The 20,869-nt window shown below is 46.7% G+C and overlaps 1 protein-coding gene across 1 annotated transcript in view; it reads left to right on the top strand.

Moving 5' to 3' along the window:
• ttn.2 (titin, tandem duplicate 2) overlaps positions 1-20,869 on the top strand; it is a 182,173-nt gene that overhangs the window by 137,536 nt on the left and 23,768 nt on the right. Inside the window, exons 219-228 of the mRNA XM_078795414.1 lie at positions 36-17,129; positions 17,211-17,507; positions 17,701-18,288; positions 18,380-18,682; positions 18,765-19,061; positions 19,179-19,466; positions 19,571-19,870; positions 20,056-20,207; positions 20,294-20,444; positions 20,553-20,852. Of these exons, the coding sequence (XP_078651540.1) occupies positions 36-17,129; positions 17,211-17,507; positions 17,701-18,288; positions 18,380-18,682; positions 18,765-19,061; positions 19,179-19,466; positions 19,571-19,870; positions 20,056-20,207; positions 20,294-20,444; positions 20,553-20,852 (19,770 nt within the window). The remainder of the gene's footprint in view (positions 1-35; positions 17,130-17,210; positions 17,508-17,700; positions 18,289-18,379; positions 18,683-18,764; positions 19,062-19,178; positions 19,467-19,570; positions 19,871-20,055; positions 20,208-20,293; positions 20,445-20,552; positions 20,853-20,869) is intronic.

Below are 20,869 nucleotides of genomic sequence, written 5' to 3' on the forward strand. Positions count from 1 at the left end.
TACACACCACTTCTACTTTTCCCTTTGTTTATCAGATCCACCAGGGCCTCCCTCTAATCCTAGGATTTCAGACACCACCAAAACATCTGCAACCTTCAACTGGGGCCGACCCCACTATGATGGTGGTCTGGAAGTGGAGGGATACATAGTCGAGTATAAAAAGGAAGGACACGATGACTGGGAGACTGAAACAGAGTACCATCTGAAGGCTACTGAATATGTTATTGGTAAACTACAAAAGGGAGGCAGATACCATTTCAGAGTCCGAGCCGTGAATTCTGAGGGAGTTGGTGAGCCTGCAGAAGTTGAAAAAGTCACCGAACTGGTAGACCAGGAGTCTGTTCCAGACTTTGAGCTGGATGCTGAACTTCGAAGAACCCTGGTAGTCAGGGCCCGTACGTCAATCCGTATGTTTGTTCCCATCAGGGGGCGCCCTGTTCCTGAAGTCACCTGGAGCAAAGATGACGTCAATCTGAAAAACCGCGCGCATATTGACACAACAGAGTCTTACACTCTTCTGGTCATTCCTGACTGCACCCGATATGATGCTGGAAAGTACAACCTGTGCTTGGAGAATGTTGCCGGAAAGAAGACAGGATTTGTGAATGTAAAGGTTCTGGACACACCAGGGCCACCAGTTAATCTCAAACCCAGGGAGATCACTAAGACGAGCATAATCCTTCAGTGGGAGATTCCCATCATTGACGGTGGCTCCAAGATTCACAACTACATAATTGAGAAGAGGAATGCCACAAAGAAGGCGTACACTGTCTTGACTACCAAATGGCAGAAGTGCTCTTTTAAAGTACCTGATCTTGAGGAAGGAGCTTACTATTACTTCCGCGTCTCTGCTGAGAATGACTTGGGTGTAGGCGAACCCGCTGAAACCCCTGAACCAATCAGGGTTTCTCAAGCCCCCTCTGCTCCTGAAAACTTGTATGTCACTGATGTTACTGCTGACAGCGCCAGCTTGGCATGGACCAAGCCCCTGCACGATGGTGGTAGCTTGATCACAGGATATGTCATTGAATCTCAAAAGAAGGACACTGAAGAGTGGATCCATGCTGCTGCCATCAAGGCCTTGGACTACACTGTTCCAAATCTGATCGATGGAGCAGAATATACCTTCCGAATAATGGCAGTCAATGCTTCAGGTAGAAGCGATCCTCGTGAGAGCAGACCTACACTGATCAAAGAGCAAACATCAAGTCCTTCCTTTGACCTACGTGGTGTTTACCAGAAGACTGTCATTGCCAAGGCCGGGGACCGTGTTAAAGTGGAGATTCCAGTCCTTGGAAAACCCAGACCTGTAGTTTCTTGGAAGAAAGGAGACACCGCGCTAAAAGAGACACAGCGGATTAACACTGAAACCACGTCAACATCAACCATCCTCAACATCGGTGAGATCAAAAGGAGCGATGGAGGCCAGTATTCAATGACAGGAAAGAACATGCTGGGAACATTGACCGAGATAATCACAGTGGTAGTCCATGATATTCCGGGTCCTCCTACTGGTCCAATCAAGCTGGATGAAGTATCATGTGATTATATTCTCCTGTCCTGGGAAGCTCCAGAAAATGATGGAGGTGTTCCCATTAACAATTACATTGTCGAAATGCGGGAGACAACCGGTACTTCCTGGGTGGAGTTGGCAGCCACAGTGATCCGGACCACATTCAAAGCAACCCGGCTCATTACTGGGACCAGTTATCAATTCCGTGTCAAGGCCCAGAATCGATATGGCATCGGACCATCTATCGTCTCTGATCAAGTGGTGGCTGCCTATCCATTTGATGTGCCAGGGCAGCCGGGAACCCCTGCTGTTACGTCTTTCAATAAGGATGCAATGACTCTGAGCTGGAACGAACCATCCTCTGATGGAGGCAGTGCTATTCTGGGCTACCACGTAGAAAGAAAAGAGAAAAATAGTATTCTGTGGCAGAGGATAAGCAAAGCTCTTGTTGTCGGAAATATCTTCAAATCAACAGGCCTGGTTGATGGAATTGTATATGAGCACCGTGTTATTGCTGAGAACATGGCTGGTCTCAGCAAACCTAGCAAACCCTCTGAGCCTATGTTTGCTTTGGACCCAGTGGACCCACCGGGCAGACCCGTGGCGCTAAATATCACAAGACATGAGGTGACTGTTTCATGGACTAAACCAGAAGCAGATGGAGGATTTTCCATCACTGGCTACACTGTGGAGAGGAGAGAGTTGCCAAATGGGCGGTGGCTCAAAGCTAACTTCAACAACATTCTAGAGACAGTTTACACAGTCAGTGGTCTGATTGAAGATGCTGTGTATGAATTCCGTGTCTTTGCTCGGAACTCAGCTGGTGCTGTAAGTGCACCCTCTCAGCCGTCAGAAGAAATCACATGCAGAGATGATATTGAGGAGCCCCGGCTTGATGTTGACTCAGTCTACAGCAGCAATGTTGTTGTCATGGCAGGAGAAGTGTTTAAACTGGAGGCCAACGTGACAGGACGGCCGATTCCATCACTTGTATGGACCAAAGAAGGGAAGGAGCTTGAAGATACGGCTAAGTTAGAGATAAAGACTGCTGATTTCCACACAACTCTGATAAACAAAGACTCTTTGAGAAGGGACGGTGGTGCTTTCACTCTGACTGCCAGCAATCCTGGTGGCTTTGCTAAGTTCACATTCAATGTCAAAGTTCTCGATAGACCCGGACCACCGGATTCTCTAAGTGTTACAGATATAGCTGCAGAGAAATGTGTTCTGAACTGGCTGCATCCAACACACGATGGAGGTGCCAAGATTGAATATTTCATCATTCAGCGGCGTGAAACAAGTAGGTTGGCCTGGACAAATGTGGCCACAGACCTTCAAGCTAACAGGTTCAAGGTCACCAAGCTTTTAAAGGGCAATGAGTACATCTTCAGAGTAATGGCAGTTAACAAGTATGGCATTGGTGAACCCCTGGAGTCTCAGCCTGTCATCTGTGCCAATCCCTATGTTCCCAGTGATGCTCCATCGCAGCCTGAAGTGACAACCATAACCAAGGACTCAATGGTTGTCTGCTGGGAACGTCCTGAACATGATGGGGGCAGCAGAATCAACACTTACATTATTGAAAGAAGGGATAAAACTGGACTGCGCTGGGTCAAGTGCAACAAGAGGACTGTAACAGATCTTCGATTCAAGGCCTCTGGCCTCACACCAGGCCATGAGTATGAATTCAGAATATTTGCAGAGAACAATGCCGGTCTAAGTCTGCCAAGTCCCTCAAGTCCATTCTACAAAGCCATGGACACAATATTCCAACCTGGGCCTCCAGGAAACCCCAGAGTTCTTGACACAACAAAGTCATCCATAACACTCGCTTGGAATAAGCCTGTCTATGATGGTGGTTCTGAAATAACTGGCTATATTGTGGAGACCTGCCTGCCCGAAGAGGATGAATGGACAATTCACACTCCGAAGAAGGGATGGACAGCCACCTCGTTCACTATCACTGGCCTGAAAGAAAACCAGGAGTACAAAATCAACATCTGTGCCACCAATTGTGAAGGTGTAGGAGAGCCCGCTGCCGTTCCTGGGACCCCGAAAGCTGAAGATAGGTTACTACCCCCTGAAATTGACCTTGGGGCAGATCTCCGTAAGGTAGTCTGCATCAGAGCCTGTAGCACTCTCAGACTATTTGTCCCCATCAAAGGAAGACCAGCACCTGAGGTAAAATGGTCAAGAGAACATGGAGAGTCCTTGGACAAAGCTAACATTGAAATCACATCATCATTCACCACACTTCAAGTTGAAAATGTTGACAGGTTTGATGGAGGTAAATACATGGTTACTGTGGAGAATGCATCTGGAAGTAAGACAGCCTTTGTTAATGTTAGGGTGCTTGACACCCCTGGAGCACCTCAAAACCTTCTCATCAAGGAAGTTACCAAAAATTCAGTGTCACTCATTTGGGATGCACCTTTAATTGATGGTGGCTCCAGAATCCGTAATTACGTTGTAGAAAAGCGTGAGTCAACCAGAAAGGCTTATTCAACAGTCTCTGCCAGCTGCCATAAATCCAGTTGGAAAATTGGAGACTTGGAAGAAGGAAAACTGTACTTCTTCAGAATCCTGGCTGAGAATGAATATGGAATCGGCCTCCCAGTGGAGACGTTTGACCCGGTTAAAGTGTCAGAGAAACCTTTGCCTCCGGGAAAAGTGTCTCTTCGTGAGGTGACCGGCACCAGTGTTACACTAACCTGGGAAAAGCCTGACCATGATGGTGGCAGCAGAATCACTGGCTATATTGTTGAGATGCAGGGTAAAGGCAGTGAAAAGTGGACCCAGGTCATGGCAGTAAAGACGAATGAGGCTGTTGTAACTGGTTTAACGCAGGGAGAGGAATACATGTTCCGTATATCAGCCACCAATGAAAAGGGTGTTAGTGATCCACGCCCTCTCAGTATGCCCGTGGTAGCTAAAGATCTGGTTATCCCACCAACATTTAAATTGGCTTTCAGCACATTTAGTGTGCTAGCTGGGGATGATCTAAAGATAGATGTACCGTATATTGCTTGTCCCAAAGCTACAGCAATTTGGCTCAAAGATGGTGTCGCTCTTAAAGAGACAACAAGAGTTCACGCTGAAAGCACAGACAAAAACCTTCTTTTGGTCATTAAGGAGGCTTGCAGAGACGACGTTGGTAAATATTCTATTAAAATGACGAATACAGCTGGGGAGGCGACTTTAGATATCAGTGTCGTTGTCCTAGATAGGCCAGGCCCTCCAACTGGCCCCATCAAATTGGATGAAGTCACTGCTGACAGTGTGGTTTTGTCTTGGAATCCGCCAGAGTATGATGGTGGTTGTACTATCAACAATTACGTTGTTGAGAAGAGAGACACATCGACCACCAACTGGCAGATAGTTTCAGCTACGGTTGCTAGGACCACCGTCAAGGCTGTTCGCCTGAAGACCGGATGTGAATACCAGTTCAGAATTGCTGCAGAAAATCGATATGGCAAGTCCACGGTGCTGCTCTCTGAAACTGTTGTGGCTCAATATCCATTTGAGGTGCCCAGCTCACCACGTTCAGTTGTTGTTCAATCAGCCACGAAGGAAACCATGCTGGTTGTATGGGATAAACCTAGTAGTGATGGAGGAAGCAAAATACTCGGCTACCACTTGGAGCTCAAAGAGAAAAACAGCATTTTGTGGGTGAAGCAGAACAAGCAACTTATTCCAGAGCCCAGATACAAAGTTGTTAGCCTTGAGGAAGGCATCGAATATGAGTTCAGAGTTTACGCTGAGAACATTGTCGGAGTGAGCAAAGCCAGCAATGTGACAGAACTGCATGTAGCCAGAGACCCTTGTGACAGACCAGGAAAGCCAGAGGCTGTCATTGTAACCAGAAACCAGGTGACCTTACAATGGTCCAAACCTGAGTATGATGGTGGCATAAAAATCACTGGTTATGTGGTAGAGAAAAAAGAAGGAACCGGCCGCTGGATGAAGGCCAGTTTCACAAACATCATTGACACTTCCTTCGTTGTCACAGGGCTCACTGAAGATCAGATTTATGAGTTCCGTGTCATTGCTAGAAATGCAGCAGGTGTCAGCAGTCAGCCCTCTGATTCTACTGGATCTATCACAGCAAAGGATGAGGTGGATCCACCCGTAATTGACCTGGATGCTAAGTACTCCCAGGCTGTCGTGGTAAATGCTGGAGAGACATTCAGGCTTGAGGCAGCTATCAGCGGCAAACCTGTACCCACTGTACATTGGCTGAAGGAGGGCCAAGTCATCAGTGAAGCGGCACGCCTCGAAGTCAAGAACACAGACTTTCTGGCCTGTCTAGTTGTTAAAGAAGCAATTCGTGTTGATGGAGGCCAGTATACTTTGCTGGTGAAGAATGTTGGAGGAGAAAAATCTGTTAACATTAATGTCAAAGTTCTGGACAGACCGGGACCACCTGAAGGACCCATTTCAATCTATGGCGTCACAAATGAGAAGTGTTCTATTTCCTGGAAACCACCTGTACAAGATGGAGGTAGTGATGTATCCCATTACATTGTTGAAAGGAGAGAGACAAGCAGACTAGTCTGGACTGTTGTTGAACAAAAAGTTCAGACTCTGAACCTGAAGATTACCAAGCTTCTTCCTGGTAATGAGTACATCTTCAGAGTGATTTCAGTAAACAAATATGGAGTAGGCGAGTCTCTGGAATCTGAGCCTATGATTGCCCGAAATCCATTTGTCACTCCCAACCCACCAACAGAAGTAGAGGTCTCCACAATTACCAAAGACTCCATGGTGGTGACTTGGGAAAGACCAACTAATGATGGCGGTAGTGCCATTCAAGGTTATGTTGTTGAGAAACGTGACAAGGATGGTGTTAGATGGACCAGGTGCAACAAGCGCACAGTGAGCGAGCTCCGTTTCAGAGTTACAGGGCTCCTTGAAAACCACAGCTACGAATTCAGAGTTTCTGCTGAGAATGCCGCTGGTGTTGGAACGCCCAGTCCTCCGACAGTATACTACAAAGCTTTGGATCCCATTTTCAAACCAGGCCCACCAAATAACCCCAAGGTGGTGGACACATCAAGGTCCACTGTTTCTCTTACGTGGGGTAAACCCATCTACGATGGTGGCTGTGAGATTCAGGCATACATTGTCGAGGCTTGTGATGGCGCATCAGATGAGTGGTTCATGTGCACTCCTTCCACTGGAATCACAGACACATGGTTTATGGCGACAAAACTTCTCGAGAAGCACGAGTATCAGTTCAGAGTGTGTGCCATCAACAAAGTTGGTGTTGGTGAGCATGCTGATGTTCCAGGAAAGATTATTTTGGAGGAAAAGCTTGAGGCGCCAGATCTTGACCTGGATGCAGATATGCGAAAGATGATCAACATTAGAGCTGCAAGCACTCTGAGGCTTTATGTTCCTGTGAGAGGTCGCCCAGCCCCTGAACTTAAATGGGGCAAAGCTGATGGTGAGATTAAAGAAACGGCCCAAATTGACAATACCGATAACTACGCTTCACTTGTGATTGAGAATGTGGACAGATTTGATAGTGGCAAATATACCCTTACTGCAGAGAATGCCAGTGGAGTAAAGTCAGTCTTCATCAGCGTCAGAGTCTTAGACTCCCCAAGCCCTCCAAATAACTTTATGGTTAAAGAGATTACCAAGAATTCTGTCACGCTCACATGGGAACCTCCACTACTGGATGGCGGCTCAAAGATTAAGCATTATATAGTCGAGAAGCGGGAGAGCACTAGGAAAGTTTACTCTCCCATCACCACTTGCAATAAGATGTCATGGCGGGTCGAACCTCTCCCAGAGGGTGGATTATTCTTTTTCCGAGTCTTGGCTGAGAATGAATATGGCGTAGGTCTGCCTGCTAAAACCACAGAACCAATTAAGATTTCCGAGAAGCCCCAGCCTCCTGGTAAAGTCAGTGTTGTTGATGTTACACATAGCACTGTAACCCTGACATGGGAGAAGCCTGAACATGATGGCGGTAGTAGAATAAGTCACTATGATGTTGAGCTTGCTCCTAAAGACAGTGAATCCTGGTCCGTGTGTGCAAGTGGGAAGGCAGCAGAGGCCTTGGTGACTAACTTGCTCAAGGGGGAAGAATATCAGTTTAGAGTTTTTGCCGTCAACGACAAGGGCAGAAGCGACCCCAGACAGTTGGCTAACTCAGTTGTCGCAAAGGACCTTGTTATTGAGCCTGCTGTTAGACCTAAAGTAAGCAGCTACAGTGTCCAAGTCGGTTATGACCTCAAGATAGAGGTGCCGATTGCAGGTCACCCAAAGCCAACCATCTCTTGGACCAAGGATGGAGTTGCCCTCAAACAGACCACCAGAGTCAATGTCACAGACTCTGCACGGCACACCACACTTACTATAAAAGATGCCACCAGAGAAGATGGAGGCATGTACACTATTAGTGTTGCCAACGACCTAGCATCTAAGGAAGCCACAATTGAAGTCATCACCTTGGACAAACCCGGGCCACCTACAGGCCCTGTTAAGTTGGATGATGTTAGTGCTGAGAGCATCACACTTACATGGGAACCTCCTGTTTATACAGGTGGTTGCCCAATATCCAACTATGTTGTGGAGAAAAGAGATACAACCACAACCAACTGGGTAGTCGTGTCTGCCACTGTGGCAAGAACCACACTCAAAGTGGGCAATCTCAAGACTGGTGCTGAATATCAATTCAGAATTTACGCTGAAAATAGATATGGAAAGAGTTATGCAATTGATTCAGAGCCTGTTTTGGCACAGTATCCCTTCCAAGAGCCTGGGCCACCAGGTACACCATTTGTATCTTCATACTCTAAGGACTACATGGTGGTTGAGTGGCACAAACCCCCATCTGATGGAGGCAGTGCTATCTTGGGCTATCATCTTGAAAGAAAAGAAAAGAACAGTATTCTTTGGACCAAGATTAACAAAACTCTAATCCAAGACTGCAAGTTCAAATCCACTCCTTTAGAGGAAGGCATTGAGTATGAATACAGAGTATATGCCGAGAACATTGTTGGCATTGGAAAGTGTAGCAAGGTCTCAGAGGTTTATGTAGCCCGTGATCCATGTTATCCTCCTGGCTGTCCAGAAGTACTCATACTGACCAGACACTCTGTGAAGCTGAGGTGGACACCCCCAGAGTATGATGGTGGAAGTTTAATTACCGGTTACGTAGTGGAGAAACGCGATCTTCCTGAAGGAAAGTGGATGAAAGCCAGCTTTGCAAACATCATGGAGCGTGAATTCACAGTTACTGGCTTGACAGAAAATAGCAAATACGACTTCAGAGTCATTGCAAGAAATGCAGCTGGTGCTATCAGTAAGCCTTCCGAGAGCACGGGACCCATCACGGCTATCGATGAAGTTGACCCACCCAACTGCGAGACGGATGCTATGTACAACCAAACTCTTGTCATTAATGCCGGGGAGACATTCAGTCTGGAGGCCAGTGTCAAAGGAAAGCCGATTCCCACGGCTCAGTGGTTTAAGGGAGATGTCGAAGTGGAAAACTCTGCGAGATCTGAGATAAAAAATACAGATTTTAAGGCTCTTCTTGCTGTGAAGGATGCCATCAGAGTGGATGGTGGGCAGTATACACTTGTACTTACTAATGTGGCAGGAAGTAAGACTGTTCCATTCAGTGTGAAAGTTCTGGACAGACCAGGTCCTTCAGAAGGACCACTTACTGTCAGCAATGTTTCTGAGGAGAAGTGTTCACTGTCTTGGCTTCCACCCAGACATGACGGAGGCAGCAGTATTTCTCACTATGTCATCCAGAAGAGAGAGACAAGTCGCCTTGCATGGACTGTGGTCTCAAGTGACTGCGGAGCCACTATGTTCAAAGTCACCAAACTTTTGAAGGGCAATGAATACATTTTTAGAGTCATGGCAGTCAACAAATATGGCGTTGGTGAGCCCCTGGAATCGGCACCAGTTATTATGAGAAATCCATTTGTCCCTCCCGGGTCACCTCAGGAGATTGAGATCACCAATATTACCAGGGATTCTATGACTGTCTGTTGGAATAGACCAGAGACTAATGGAGGTAGCGAAATCGTTGGCTATATTGTTGAAAAGAGAGACCGTGCAGGAGTGAGGTGGACCAAGTGTAATAAACGCAGGGTAACAGACTTGCGTTTTAGAGTGACAGGATTGACTGAAGACCATGAATATGAATTCAGGGTTTCTGCTGAGAATGCAGCTGGCATTGGTCAGCCAAGCCCAGCCACGACTTACCTGAAAGCCTGTGACCCCACTTTTGAGCCAGGCAGTCCTACTAATATTCATGTCACTGATACTACCAAAAACTCCATAAGTCTGGCCTGGAACAGGCCAATCTATGATGGTGGCTGCGAAATTCAAGGTTATGCTGTAGAAATCACAAAGGCTGATGAGGAGGAATGGACAATTTGCACACCACCCTCTGGAGTAAACGCAACCAAGTTTACCATCACCAAGTTGATTGAGCATCAGGAATACAAAGTGCGCATCTGTGCCATCAATAAGCTTGGCATTGGTGAGCCTGCTGAAGTCCAGGGCGCAGTGATACCTATTGATAAAATCGATGCACCAGAGGTGATTCTAGATTCAGAACTCCGAAAGGGAATTGTTGTTCGTGCAGGAGCCCCGCTGAGGATTTGCATTCCATTTAAAGGTCGTCCTGCACCTGAGATTAACTGGGCCAAGGAGGACGGCGAACTTCCTGTTAAAGCTCAAAAAGAAACTGGAGAAGATTACACCCAGCTCTCTATTGACATTTGTGACAGATATGATGCTGGAAAATACATCCTAAATTTGGAAAATACTGCAGGCACCAAATCAGCATTTGTGTCTGTCAAAGTTCTGGACACTCCAGGAGCCCCTGTCAATCTCACAGTAAAAGACATTAAACGTGAAAGTGTCACCCTGACTTGGGAGCCCCCTCTTATTGATGGAGGAGCAAGAATCAAGAATTACCTAGTTGAAAAACGTGAGTCCACAAGGAATGTTTACTCTAGTGTGGACAACAAGTGCACAAAGACAAGCTATCGAATTACTGGCCTCACAGAGGGAACGATCTACTATTTCAGAGTCCTTGCTGAGAATGAGTTTGGTGTAGGACAGCCAGCAGAGACAGAAGACTCAATTAAGGCCTCTGAGCCTCCTCTGTCTGTAGGTAAAGTAACTTTAACTGAAGTTACTAAAACAACTGCCTCACTCTCCTGGGAGAAACCGGTCCACGATGGAGGCAGTAGGATCATTGGCTACTACATTGAGATGCAACCTTTGGGCTCGGAAGAATGGGTGGTGGCAGCCACAGTCAAAACCTGTGAGGGCACAGTCACAGGCCTTAGTGCAGGATACGAATACCTTTTCAGAGTGTCTGCCTTCAATGACAAGGGTAAGAGTGACCCAAGGGCTCTTGCTGCACCAGTCATGGCAAAGGATTTGACAATGGAGCCAGGTTTCAGAATTAGATTTAACACCTACAGTGTGCAGCATGGTGAAGATTTGAAGATTGACATTCCTGTGATTGGGCGTCCAGTTCCAACAGTGGAATGGAAGAAAGACGGACAGGCTCTTAAGGAGACAACCAGGCTAAACGTATCCAGTACACCCACATCTACAAAGCTGTGCATCAAGGATGCAAATAGGGAAGATTCTGGCAAATACACTCTTACAGCAACCAGCAATGTCGGAACTGCGACTGAGGAGATTACGGTTATAATTCTCGACAAGCCAGGACCACCCACCGGTCCTGTGAGAATCGATGAAGTGAGCTCAAATTATGTTACTCTATCCTGGGAACCACCGGGGTATACCGGAGGCTGCCAAATTAACAACTACATTGTGGAGAAGAGGGACACTACCACAACAGCTTGGCAGATTGTGTCTGCAACCATTGCCAGGACAACAATCAAGGTCAGCAATCTGAAGACAGGAGTTGAATATCAGTTCAGAGTGTCTGCTGAGAATAGATATGGAAAAAGTTCTGCTATTATCTCGGCCCCTGTTATTGCGCAGTATCCATTTAGTGTACCTGATGCCCCAGCGATGCCTATTATTACCGCTGCAACCAAAGACAGCATGGTTGTTGAGTGGAAGCCTCCTACAAACAATGGTGGCAGTCCCATTCTGGGCTATCATCTGGAAAGGAAAGAGAAAAACAACCTCTTGTGGACTAAACTCAATAAGCTTCTCATCCCTGACGCACGCTTCAAGACCACAGAACTCGAAGAGGGCATTGAATATGAATTCAGAGTTTATGCTGAAAACATAGCAGGACTGAGTGCAGTTAGCAAAGTCTCTGAAAGCATGGTAGCAAGGGATCCATGTGACCCACCGGGTACTCCAGAGGCCATTGAAATAACCCGCAATCATGTGACACTCCAGTGGACACGACCCCAGTATGATGGAGGCAGTGTGATAACTGGTTATATGATTGAAAGGCGGAAGCACCCTGATAACCGCTGGATGAAAGCTAGCTTCACTAACATCATTGACACACAGTTCACCCTCACTGGCCTGACTGAGGACTGCATTTATGAGTTCAGGGTTGTTGCTAAAAATGCAGCTGGTAGTTCCAGCAGTCCATCTCAAAGCACAGGAGAAATAACTGCCAAAGATGAAATTGAGGCTCCAGAAGCAACCATGGATTCTAAGTTTAAAGATCTGACAATTGTTCATGCAGGCGAGACGTTTGTCATTGATGCAGACTACACCGGCAAGCCTCTTCCTGAGGTTATATGGCTGAAGGAGGGAAAGGAGATTGACAAAACCACCCCAAGAATGGAGATCAAAACCACACTTACTCGTACCATCCTCACAGTGAAGGACTGCATCCGAATGGATGGGGGCCACTTTGTTCTTAAACTTGTTAATGTCGGTGGGGTAAAAATAATCCCAGTCAATGTTAAAGTCCTGGATAGACCCGGCCCTCCAGATGGCCCACTCGAGGTCAAAGGGGTCACATCTGAAAAGTGTTACCTGCATTGGAGCCACCCGTCACAAGACGGTGGAGCAAGTATTTCTCACTATATCATTGAGAAGCGAGAGACTAGCCGTTTGTCGTGGACTATGGTGGAGCCCAAGATTCAAGCCATCAGTTATAAAGTCACAAAACTGCTGCCTGGAAACGAGTACATCTTTAGAGTGACAGCTGTTAATAAATATGGTGTTGGTGAGCCCCTGGAGTCTGAGCCTGTAATTGCACGCAATCCCTTCACTACTGCAAGTCCTCCATCCACTCCAGAAGCTGGTGCCATCACCAGAGACTCCATTGTGCTCACCTGGGAAAGACCAGAGAGTAATGGAGGAGCCGAGATTGAGGGATATGTTCTTGAAAAACGTGACAAGGAAGGCATCCGATGGAGTAAATGCAACAAGAAGAGGCTCACAGACCTGAGGTTCAGATGCACCGGTCTCACAGAGGGCCACTCGTATGAATTTAGGGTGTCTGCTGAAAATGCTGCTGGAGTCGGGACACCCAGTGCACCCACTCAGTACATCAAGGCATGCGATGTGATTTACCCCCCAGGACCACCAAATAACCCTAAAGTCAGTGACCATTCTAGTACCACCGCCTCCTTAACCTGGTCCAGGCCTATCTATGATGGTGGAGCACCTATCACGGGTTATGTTGTTGAATTTAAGGAGGCGTCACTTGATGAATGGGTCGTTTCTACACCACCCACTGGTGTACAGGCTACAAATTATACTGTTAAAAAACTGAAGGAGAACGCAGAGTACAACTTCCGTATTTGTGCTTTTAACTGTGAAGGAGTGGGCGAACATGTGGACCTGCCCGGGTCCGTTATTGCTGCTGAAAAGCTGGAAGCTCCTGAAATTGAACTAGATTCGGATCTGAGAAAGATGGTTAACGTCCGTGCCACTTCTACCTTGCGTCTGTTTGTCACAATCCGAGGGAAGCCAGAGCCAGAGGTCAGATGGTCAAAGGCAGATGGCAGCCTGAATGAGCGTGCCCAGATTGAAGTGACAAGTTCCTATACAATGTTAGTGATTGAGAATGTGGATCGATTTGATACCGGCAAATACGTACTAACTCTTGAGAACCTCAGTGGGTCGAAATCAGCTTTCATAAATGTCAGAGTTCTGGACTCACCCAGTGCCCCTACTAATCTTGAGGTCAAAGATGTCAAAAGAAATTCAGTCTCTCTCTCCTGGGAGCCCCCTCTTATTGATGGCGGTGCTAAGATATCTCACTATGTTGTGGAGAAGAGGGAGCAGAAGAGAATGGCTTTCACCAGCGTAAGCACAAATTGCGTGAGGAACTCCTACATCATCTCAGACCTACAAGAGGGAGGCCGATATTATTTCCGTGTACTGGCTGTGAATGAACTCGGCGTAGGTCTGCCGGCCTCCACAGAGCAAGTCAAAGTTTCTGAAGCTCCTTTGCCTCCGGGTAAAATTATGCTGGTAGATGTGACTCGTCACACCGTCTCTCTTTCGTGGGAGAAACCAGATCATGATGGTGGCAGCAAGATTACAGGCTATATTGTGGAGATGCAGCCCACCGGAGAAGACAAATGGAATTTGTGCAGTGAAGTCAAAGCACTGGAGGCGACAATAGATGGACTCACAACAGGAGAAGAATATTCTTTCAGGGTCATTGCAGTCAATGACAAGGGCAAGAGTGACCCCAAGCCTCTGGCTAATCCCGTGACTGTGAAGGATATCACAGTAGAACCCATCATCAACCTGTTGTTCAACACATATAGCGTTAAAGCAGGCGATGACATGAAGATTGATGTTCCATTCAAAGGCAGACCGCAGCCTGAGGTGGCCTGGAAAAAGGATGGCCACGTGCTGAAGCAGACAACTCGAGTAAATGTTCTCACTTCCAAGACCTCATCTAAAATTCTCATTAAGGATGCGACCAGAGAGGATGTAGGAAAGTATGAGATCACCCTTACTAATGCAGTGGGCACCAAAACAGCTGAAATCTCAGTTGTAATCCTGGATAAACCAGGTCCACCCAGTAACATAAAGGTGGATGAGGTGAGCGCAGAATTTATATCTCTGTCTTGGGACGCTCCAACCTATGATGGCGGATGCCAGATTAACAATTATGTAGTGGAAAAGAGAGACACAACCACAACCACTTGGCAGATTGTATCAGCAACAGTCGCCAGAACATCAATTAAAGTGTCCCGTCTAATTCAAGGAACAGAGTACCAGTTCCGTATTGCAGCTGAGAACCGATACGGCAAGAGTCCTGCCATTGACTCTTCTCCTATTGTTGCTCAGTATCCATTCGAAACTCCTGGCGCTCCCATCAACCTCTGTGTTTCTCATGCCACCAAAACCTCCATGCTTGTTGTTTGGGAAAGACCTGCCAGTGATGGTGGAAGTCCCATAATTGGTTATCACATTGAATGCAAAGACCAAAGCAGCATCCTTTGGACTAAGGTCAACAGGGGTCTTCTGGCTGAGAGACAGTTTAAGATGACAGGTATTGAAGAAGGCTTGCTGTATCAGTTCAGAGTTTATGCAGAGAACATGGCAGGCATCGGCCCAAGCACTAAAGCCAGTGACCCAGTTGCAGCCAGAGATCCGTGTGAACCTCCATGCAACCTTAGGGTCACCAACATCACAAGAACGTCAGTCTCCCTCTTCTGGGAGAGGCCAGAGCATGATGGTGGGGCCAGGATTACGGGCTACATTGTTGAGCGTAAAGAGCTTCCCAGTGGCCGCTGGCTGAAATGCAACTTTACCAACCTGCAGGATACCTATTTCGATGTCACAGGCCTCACAGAAGATGTCCAATATGACTTCCATGTTATCGCTAAGAATTCTGCTGAGTTGTTAAGTGCTCCTTCTGAGAGTACTGGACCGATAACAGTCAAGGATGACGTAGATCCACCTACAATTATCTTGGAAGAAAAGTTCAGACAGCTGGTTGTCATTAAAGCCGGAGAAATCATTAAAATCGATGCTGAAACCACAGGCCGCCCACTCCCTGTGGTCACATGGTCTAAAGAGGGAAAAGAAATTGAAGCCAAAGCCAGATGTGAAATCACCACCACCAACTTCACAACTACCCTGCTGGTAAGAGATGCCATCCGAAGGGACTCTGGGCAGTATGTTCTGACTCTGCACAATGTGGCTGGCACAAGGTCTGTGGCTATCAACTGCAAGGTTCTGGATAGGCCTGGACCTGCTTCAGGACCATTGGCTGTGTCTGGCCTGACAGCAGAGAAATGTACCCTGACATGGGGCCCCCCACAGGAAAATGGTGGCGCTGAGATTATGCATTACATTGTTGAAAAACGTGAGACTAGCCGCCTAGCATGGACTCTTGTCCACGGTGACATGAAGGCCACCACCTGTAAAGTGACCAAGCTTCTCAAAGGAAATGAGTATATCTTCAGAGTTAGAGGAGTCAACAAATACGGGGATGGTGAGGCCCTTGAAAGTGAACCAACAAAAGCCATGGATCCATTCACGGTCCCTGCTGCTCCAGCTAATGTCCAGGTCACCTCAATTACGAGTGAGGCAATGACCATCTGTTGGGAAAGACCAGTTGCTGATGGTGGCAGCAGCATCGCTGGCTATGTCATTGAAAAGAGAGAGAAGACTGGACTTCGCTGGTGTCGCGTTAACAAGAAACCAGTTTACGACCTTAGAGTGAAAGCTTCACACCTTCGTGAGGGCTGTGAATATGAATACAGAGTTTTTGCAGAGAATTCTGCTGGCCTCAGCGCTCCTAGCGTTCCCTGCCCCCTCACCAAAGCCGAAGATCCGCAATTCTTGCCTTCACCACCTGCTAAACCTAAAATCATTGATTCGACGAAGACCACAGTCACTCTGTCCTGGAATAAACCCTTGTTTGATGGTGGGGCACCTGTGACTGGCTACAGAGTGGAATACAGAAATACTTTGGATGATGAATGGATAGTTGGGGTCCAGAACACCAAGAACACAGAATTTACCGTTGTGGCACTGACACCTGGAGCAGAGTATGTGTTTGTTGTCAAGTCCATCAACAAAATTGGTTTGAGTGATCCGAGCCCAGAGTCAGACAAACAGTTGGCCAAGGAAAGAGAAGAGGAGCCGGTCTTTGACATTAGTAATGAGATGAGGAAAACTCTGATAGTGAAGGATGGTAGCTCATTCACCATGACAGTGCCCTTCAGAGGAAAACCCATTCCCAGTGTTACTTGGACCAAGCCTGATGTTGACCTAAGGGTCCGTGCTGTCATTGACACTACCGACACCTTCACTTCAATCACTCTGGAGAAAGCCTGTCGCACAGATTCTGGAAAATACACTGTCACCTTGTCCAGTGTGGCTGGTACTGCCGCCTTGACCCTCAACGTCAGAGTTCTGGATTCTCCTGGCCCGCCATCTTGTGTAGAGATCAAGGATGTGACTAAAAACTCTGCTACTGTGACATGGGACACTCCTGAAAATGAAGGAGGTGGACCAGTGAAGAACTATCTTGTGGATATTCGTGAGGCCAGCAAGAAGGGATGGACTCAGTTGACCAATACATGCCACAGGTTGACGTACAAGGCATCAGACCTGCAGGAAGGTGGAGTATACTACTTCAGAGTGACTGGCGAGAATGAGTATGGAGTAGGAGTTCCTACTGAGACCACAGAAGGAACCAAGATCACAGGTATTAAACTTTTGAGAAAGCAATGCTTCACAAGATGTTTACATAATTTTGATAATTTAACACATGATTGTATTTCTACAGAAAAGCCAAGCCCACCACCCAAACTTGGTGTAACCGATGTGACGAAAGAGAGCGTATCCCTAGCCTGGGCCAAACCTGAACAAGATGGAGGCAGCCGGATCTCTGGATACTTGGTGGAAGCTTTGGAGAAAGGCCAGGAGAAGTGGGTCAAGTGTGGTGTAACCAAGTCCATCCACTACACGGTGTCTGGTCTAAGGGAGAACATAGAGTACTTCTTCAGAATCAGAGCTGAGAACCATGCCGGATTCAGTGATGTCAAGGAAATGGTCAACCCGGTGTTGGTCAAAGACCAGCATGGTAAGTTGTGCTGAAGACTCAAGACATTGTTTTGTTTCTAACATATACTGTATTTACATGTATTTACAAAGTTAGAGGTGAGCTGAATGGTGAAATGCATTGAAATCGTACCAACTGGCACTATGTGAATTTATTGTTAATGGTGATTGTATTAAACCCCAAGTCAACCTTTATTTTTATCTATTTCTTGAAGAATCTCCTGAGGTCGTTATGAAGAACTACCCTCACAACACGGTATACGTTAGAGCTGGCTCCAACCTCAAATGTGAGATTCCACTTATCGGCAGGCCATTGCCGAAGGTGTCGCTCTCCAAGGACAATGTACTGCTCAAGTCAACAATGAGGTTCAACTCCGAGGTCACTCCTGACAGCATCAAGATCACATTGCGCGAGAGCATTGCAGGAGATTCTGGACGCTATGATATTATTGCATCCAACTCTATTGGAACCACCAAGTCCTTCATCAACATTGTGGTTCTGGACAGGCCCAGTGTTCCCCTGGGACCTGTGGAGCTGTTTGATGTCACAGAGGACAGCGTGAGCCTGAAGTGGCTACCACCGGCTTACGATGGTGGCAGCCCCATCACAAACTACATCCTCCAGAAGAGAGAGACCACTACAGCCAACTGGACAGATGTCTCCTCTGCGGTTGCTCGCTGTACCATGAAGATCATGAAACTTACAACAGGCCTGGAGTACCAGTTCAGGGTTAGGGCGGAGAACAGATATGGAGTCAGTGAGCACATTGACTCACCTCCTGTGACTGTCAGCCTTCCTTATAGTAAGTGGTTATGTCTAATCTCCACATTCATTTTTTATTTGACATTTAAACAATAAATAAAATAATAAAAATGACTCTCATCACTCTGCAGCTATTCCTGAAGCGCCGTCTACTCCAGAGATCACTTCTGTGACCAGGGAAACCATCGCAGTTGCTTGGAAGGAACCCAAATCAGATGGAGGCAGCCATGTCTTTGGTTACCATCTCCAGATGAAAGACAGAAACAGCCTCCTGTGGCAGCGAGTGAACAGAATGGTGATCCGTGCCACACACTTTAAGGTCACAAACATCCACGCTGGTCTCATTTACGAGTTCAAGGTGGCAGCTGAGAACGCTGCTGGAGTCAGTGAATTCAGCAAGATTTCAGACGCAGTACTGGCTATCGATGCCTGCGGTAAGTTGGTATACCCGAAACAGTCTATATTGTATTCAAAACAGTCACTGTGGTCTTATGAGGGTTGACGACCTTTCTGCAGAACCACCCACCAATGTGCGCATCAGTGATATCACCAAGAGCTCCATTAGCCTTGACTGGCAGAAACCCAACTATGATGGAGGCTCCCAGATCACAGGCTACATGGTTGAAAAGAAGGATGGAGCAAATGGAAGATGGTTCAAGGCAAACCTCACCAACATCACTGACACCCGCTACACCGTGACTGGCCTAACTCAGGATGAGACCTACGAGTTCAGAGTGATGGCAAAGAATGCTGTCGGCTCAGTGAGCAATCCATCCATGACAGCTGGACCCGCTACATGCGTAGACACGTTTGGTATGTAAAACTCAATTTATAATTAAAGACTTTTTGCGCATGGTTACATAATGAAAACATGTATGTCAACTACTGCACTTAAAGCTCAACTATATATTTTTGTGATATATAATGCAGGTGCTCCAGAGATTGAAATACCTCCAGAGTACTTCAACGAGGTGAAGTACAGAGCAGGCTCGAACATTGAACTTAAGTTTAACATCACTGCAAAGCCTGCTCCCACCATCGAGTGGCTGAAGGATGGAAGAGAACTCAAACCAAATGCTCAGCTCTCCTTTAAACACACATTTGACTCCACAAGTTTGTTCTTGAGGGAAACGGCTCGCCTGAACTCTGGAACGTATGAGGTCAAGGTGAAGAACTCCCTGGGATCAACGTGTGCCATTGTCAGATTGCTTATCCAAGGTACTTAAAAATGTGTTTCTTTAAAAAAACAACAGCATGTTTCAAATGAAGCAATGCCTACTGCTTTACTATGAATTAATGTATCCCATCGTTCCCATTTCCAGATAGGCCAGGGCCTCCTGCTGGAGAGATTCAATTTAAGAAGGTCACAGCTGACAACATCACAATCATGTGGTCTCCTCCGGCTGATGAGGGAGGTGCCATGGTAACACATTACATTGTAGAAAAGAGGGAGACAAGCAGAGTCATGTGGTCCATCGTCTCAGAGAAACTAGTTGACTGCATCGTGAACGTGCCCAGGCTCATCCAGGGCAATGAGTATATCTTCAGAGTCCGAGGTATCAACAAGTATGGCATCGGAGACCCTCTGGAGTCTGAGGCCATCATTGCCAAAAACGCCTTTGGTAGGAAACACGTAAATTCATACATACCCGTTATATTAATCTCATATATGTTTTTATTTGTTTAATCTGGAATAAGAGTTTAATTGTTAAACCAGCAGAATAAACATTACTCGCGGAACATTTTGATGTTACAAGATGTATTAGAGATCACCAGATCTAAACTGATCACCTGATCGTTTTGACAGCGCCTCCCAGTGAACCATCCAAACCTCAAGTCACCATGATCACCAAGTCAACCATGACAGTATGTTGGGAAAGACCAGCTCTGGATGGAGGAAGCGACATTGACGGATACTACCTTGAGAAAAGGGAAAAGAAGAGTCTGCAGTGGTTCAAGGTCAGTTTAGGGATTAGTCCTAGGAGATGCTTCCAGTCACTTGTGACACCTGCAAAGCTAATGGCTGATCATCTTTTATTGTGAAGGTGGTGAAAGGCACAATCAGAGACACGAGGCAGAAAGTCACTAACCTTGTGGAAAACAACGAGTACCAGTACAGAGTATGCGCCGTCAACAAGGCTGGAGCCGGAAACTACTCTGAGGCCTCTGAACTCTACATGGCCTATGATCCTATAGGTATCTTCTGAACTTCTCGCGACATCTCCTAATGCTTCTATGACCACATTATGAATACTGAAAATTGCTGTTGCACTGCTAACCAAAAGAAATTATGTTTTTTGCTAGATCTTCCTGGAGAACCATCCAAATTACGTGTGGTAGACTCCACAAAGACCTCAATCACTCTTGGATGGGAGAAGCCTGTTTATGATGGTGGCAGTGAGATCACACACTACCTGTTGGAGCAAATGAACACAGAAGAAAGGGAATGGGTGACGGTCAATCCGCAGGTTAAGACCTGCGAGTATGTGGTGTCTCATCTTAAACCTGCAACATACTACTTCTTCAGAGTGTCAGCTGTCAACTGCAAGGGCAAAGGAGAGGATATCAAGATGTACCAGCCTGTGCAAGCCAAAGATATCTTGGGTTTGTATGCTCAAAAA

The sequence above is a fragment of the Doryrhamphus excisus genome, linkage group LG12 (genome assembly GCF_037039965.1).
Source record: "Doryrhamphus excisus strain RoL-2023G ecotype Guam linkage group LG12, RoL_Dexc_Guam_v1.1, whole genome shotgun sequence".
In the NCBI taxonomy this organism is placed as follows: Eukaryota; Metazoa; Chordata; class Actinopteri; order Syngnathiformes; family Syngnathidae; genus Doryrhamphus; species Doryrhamphus excisus.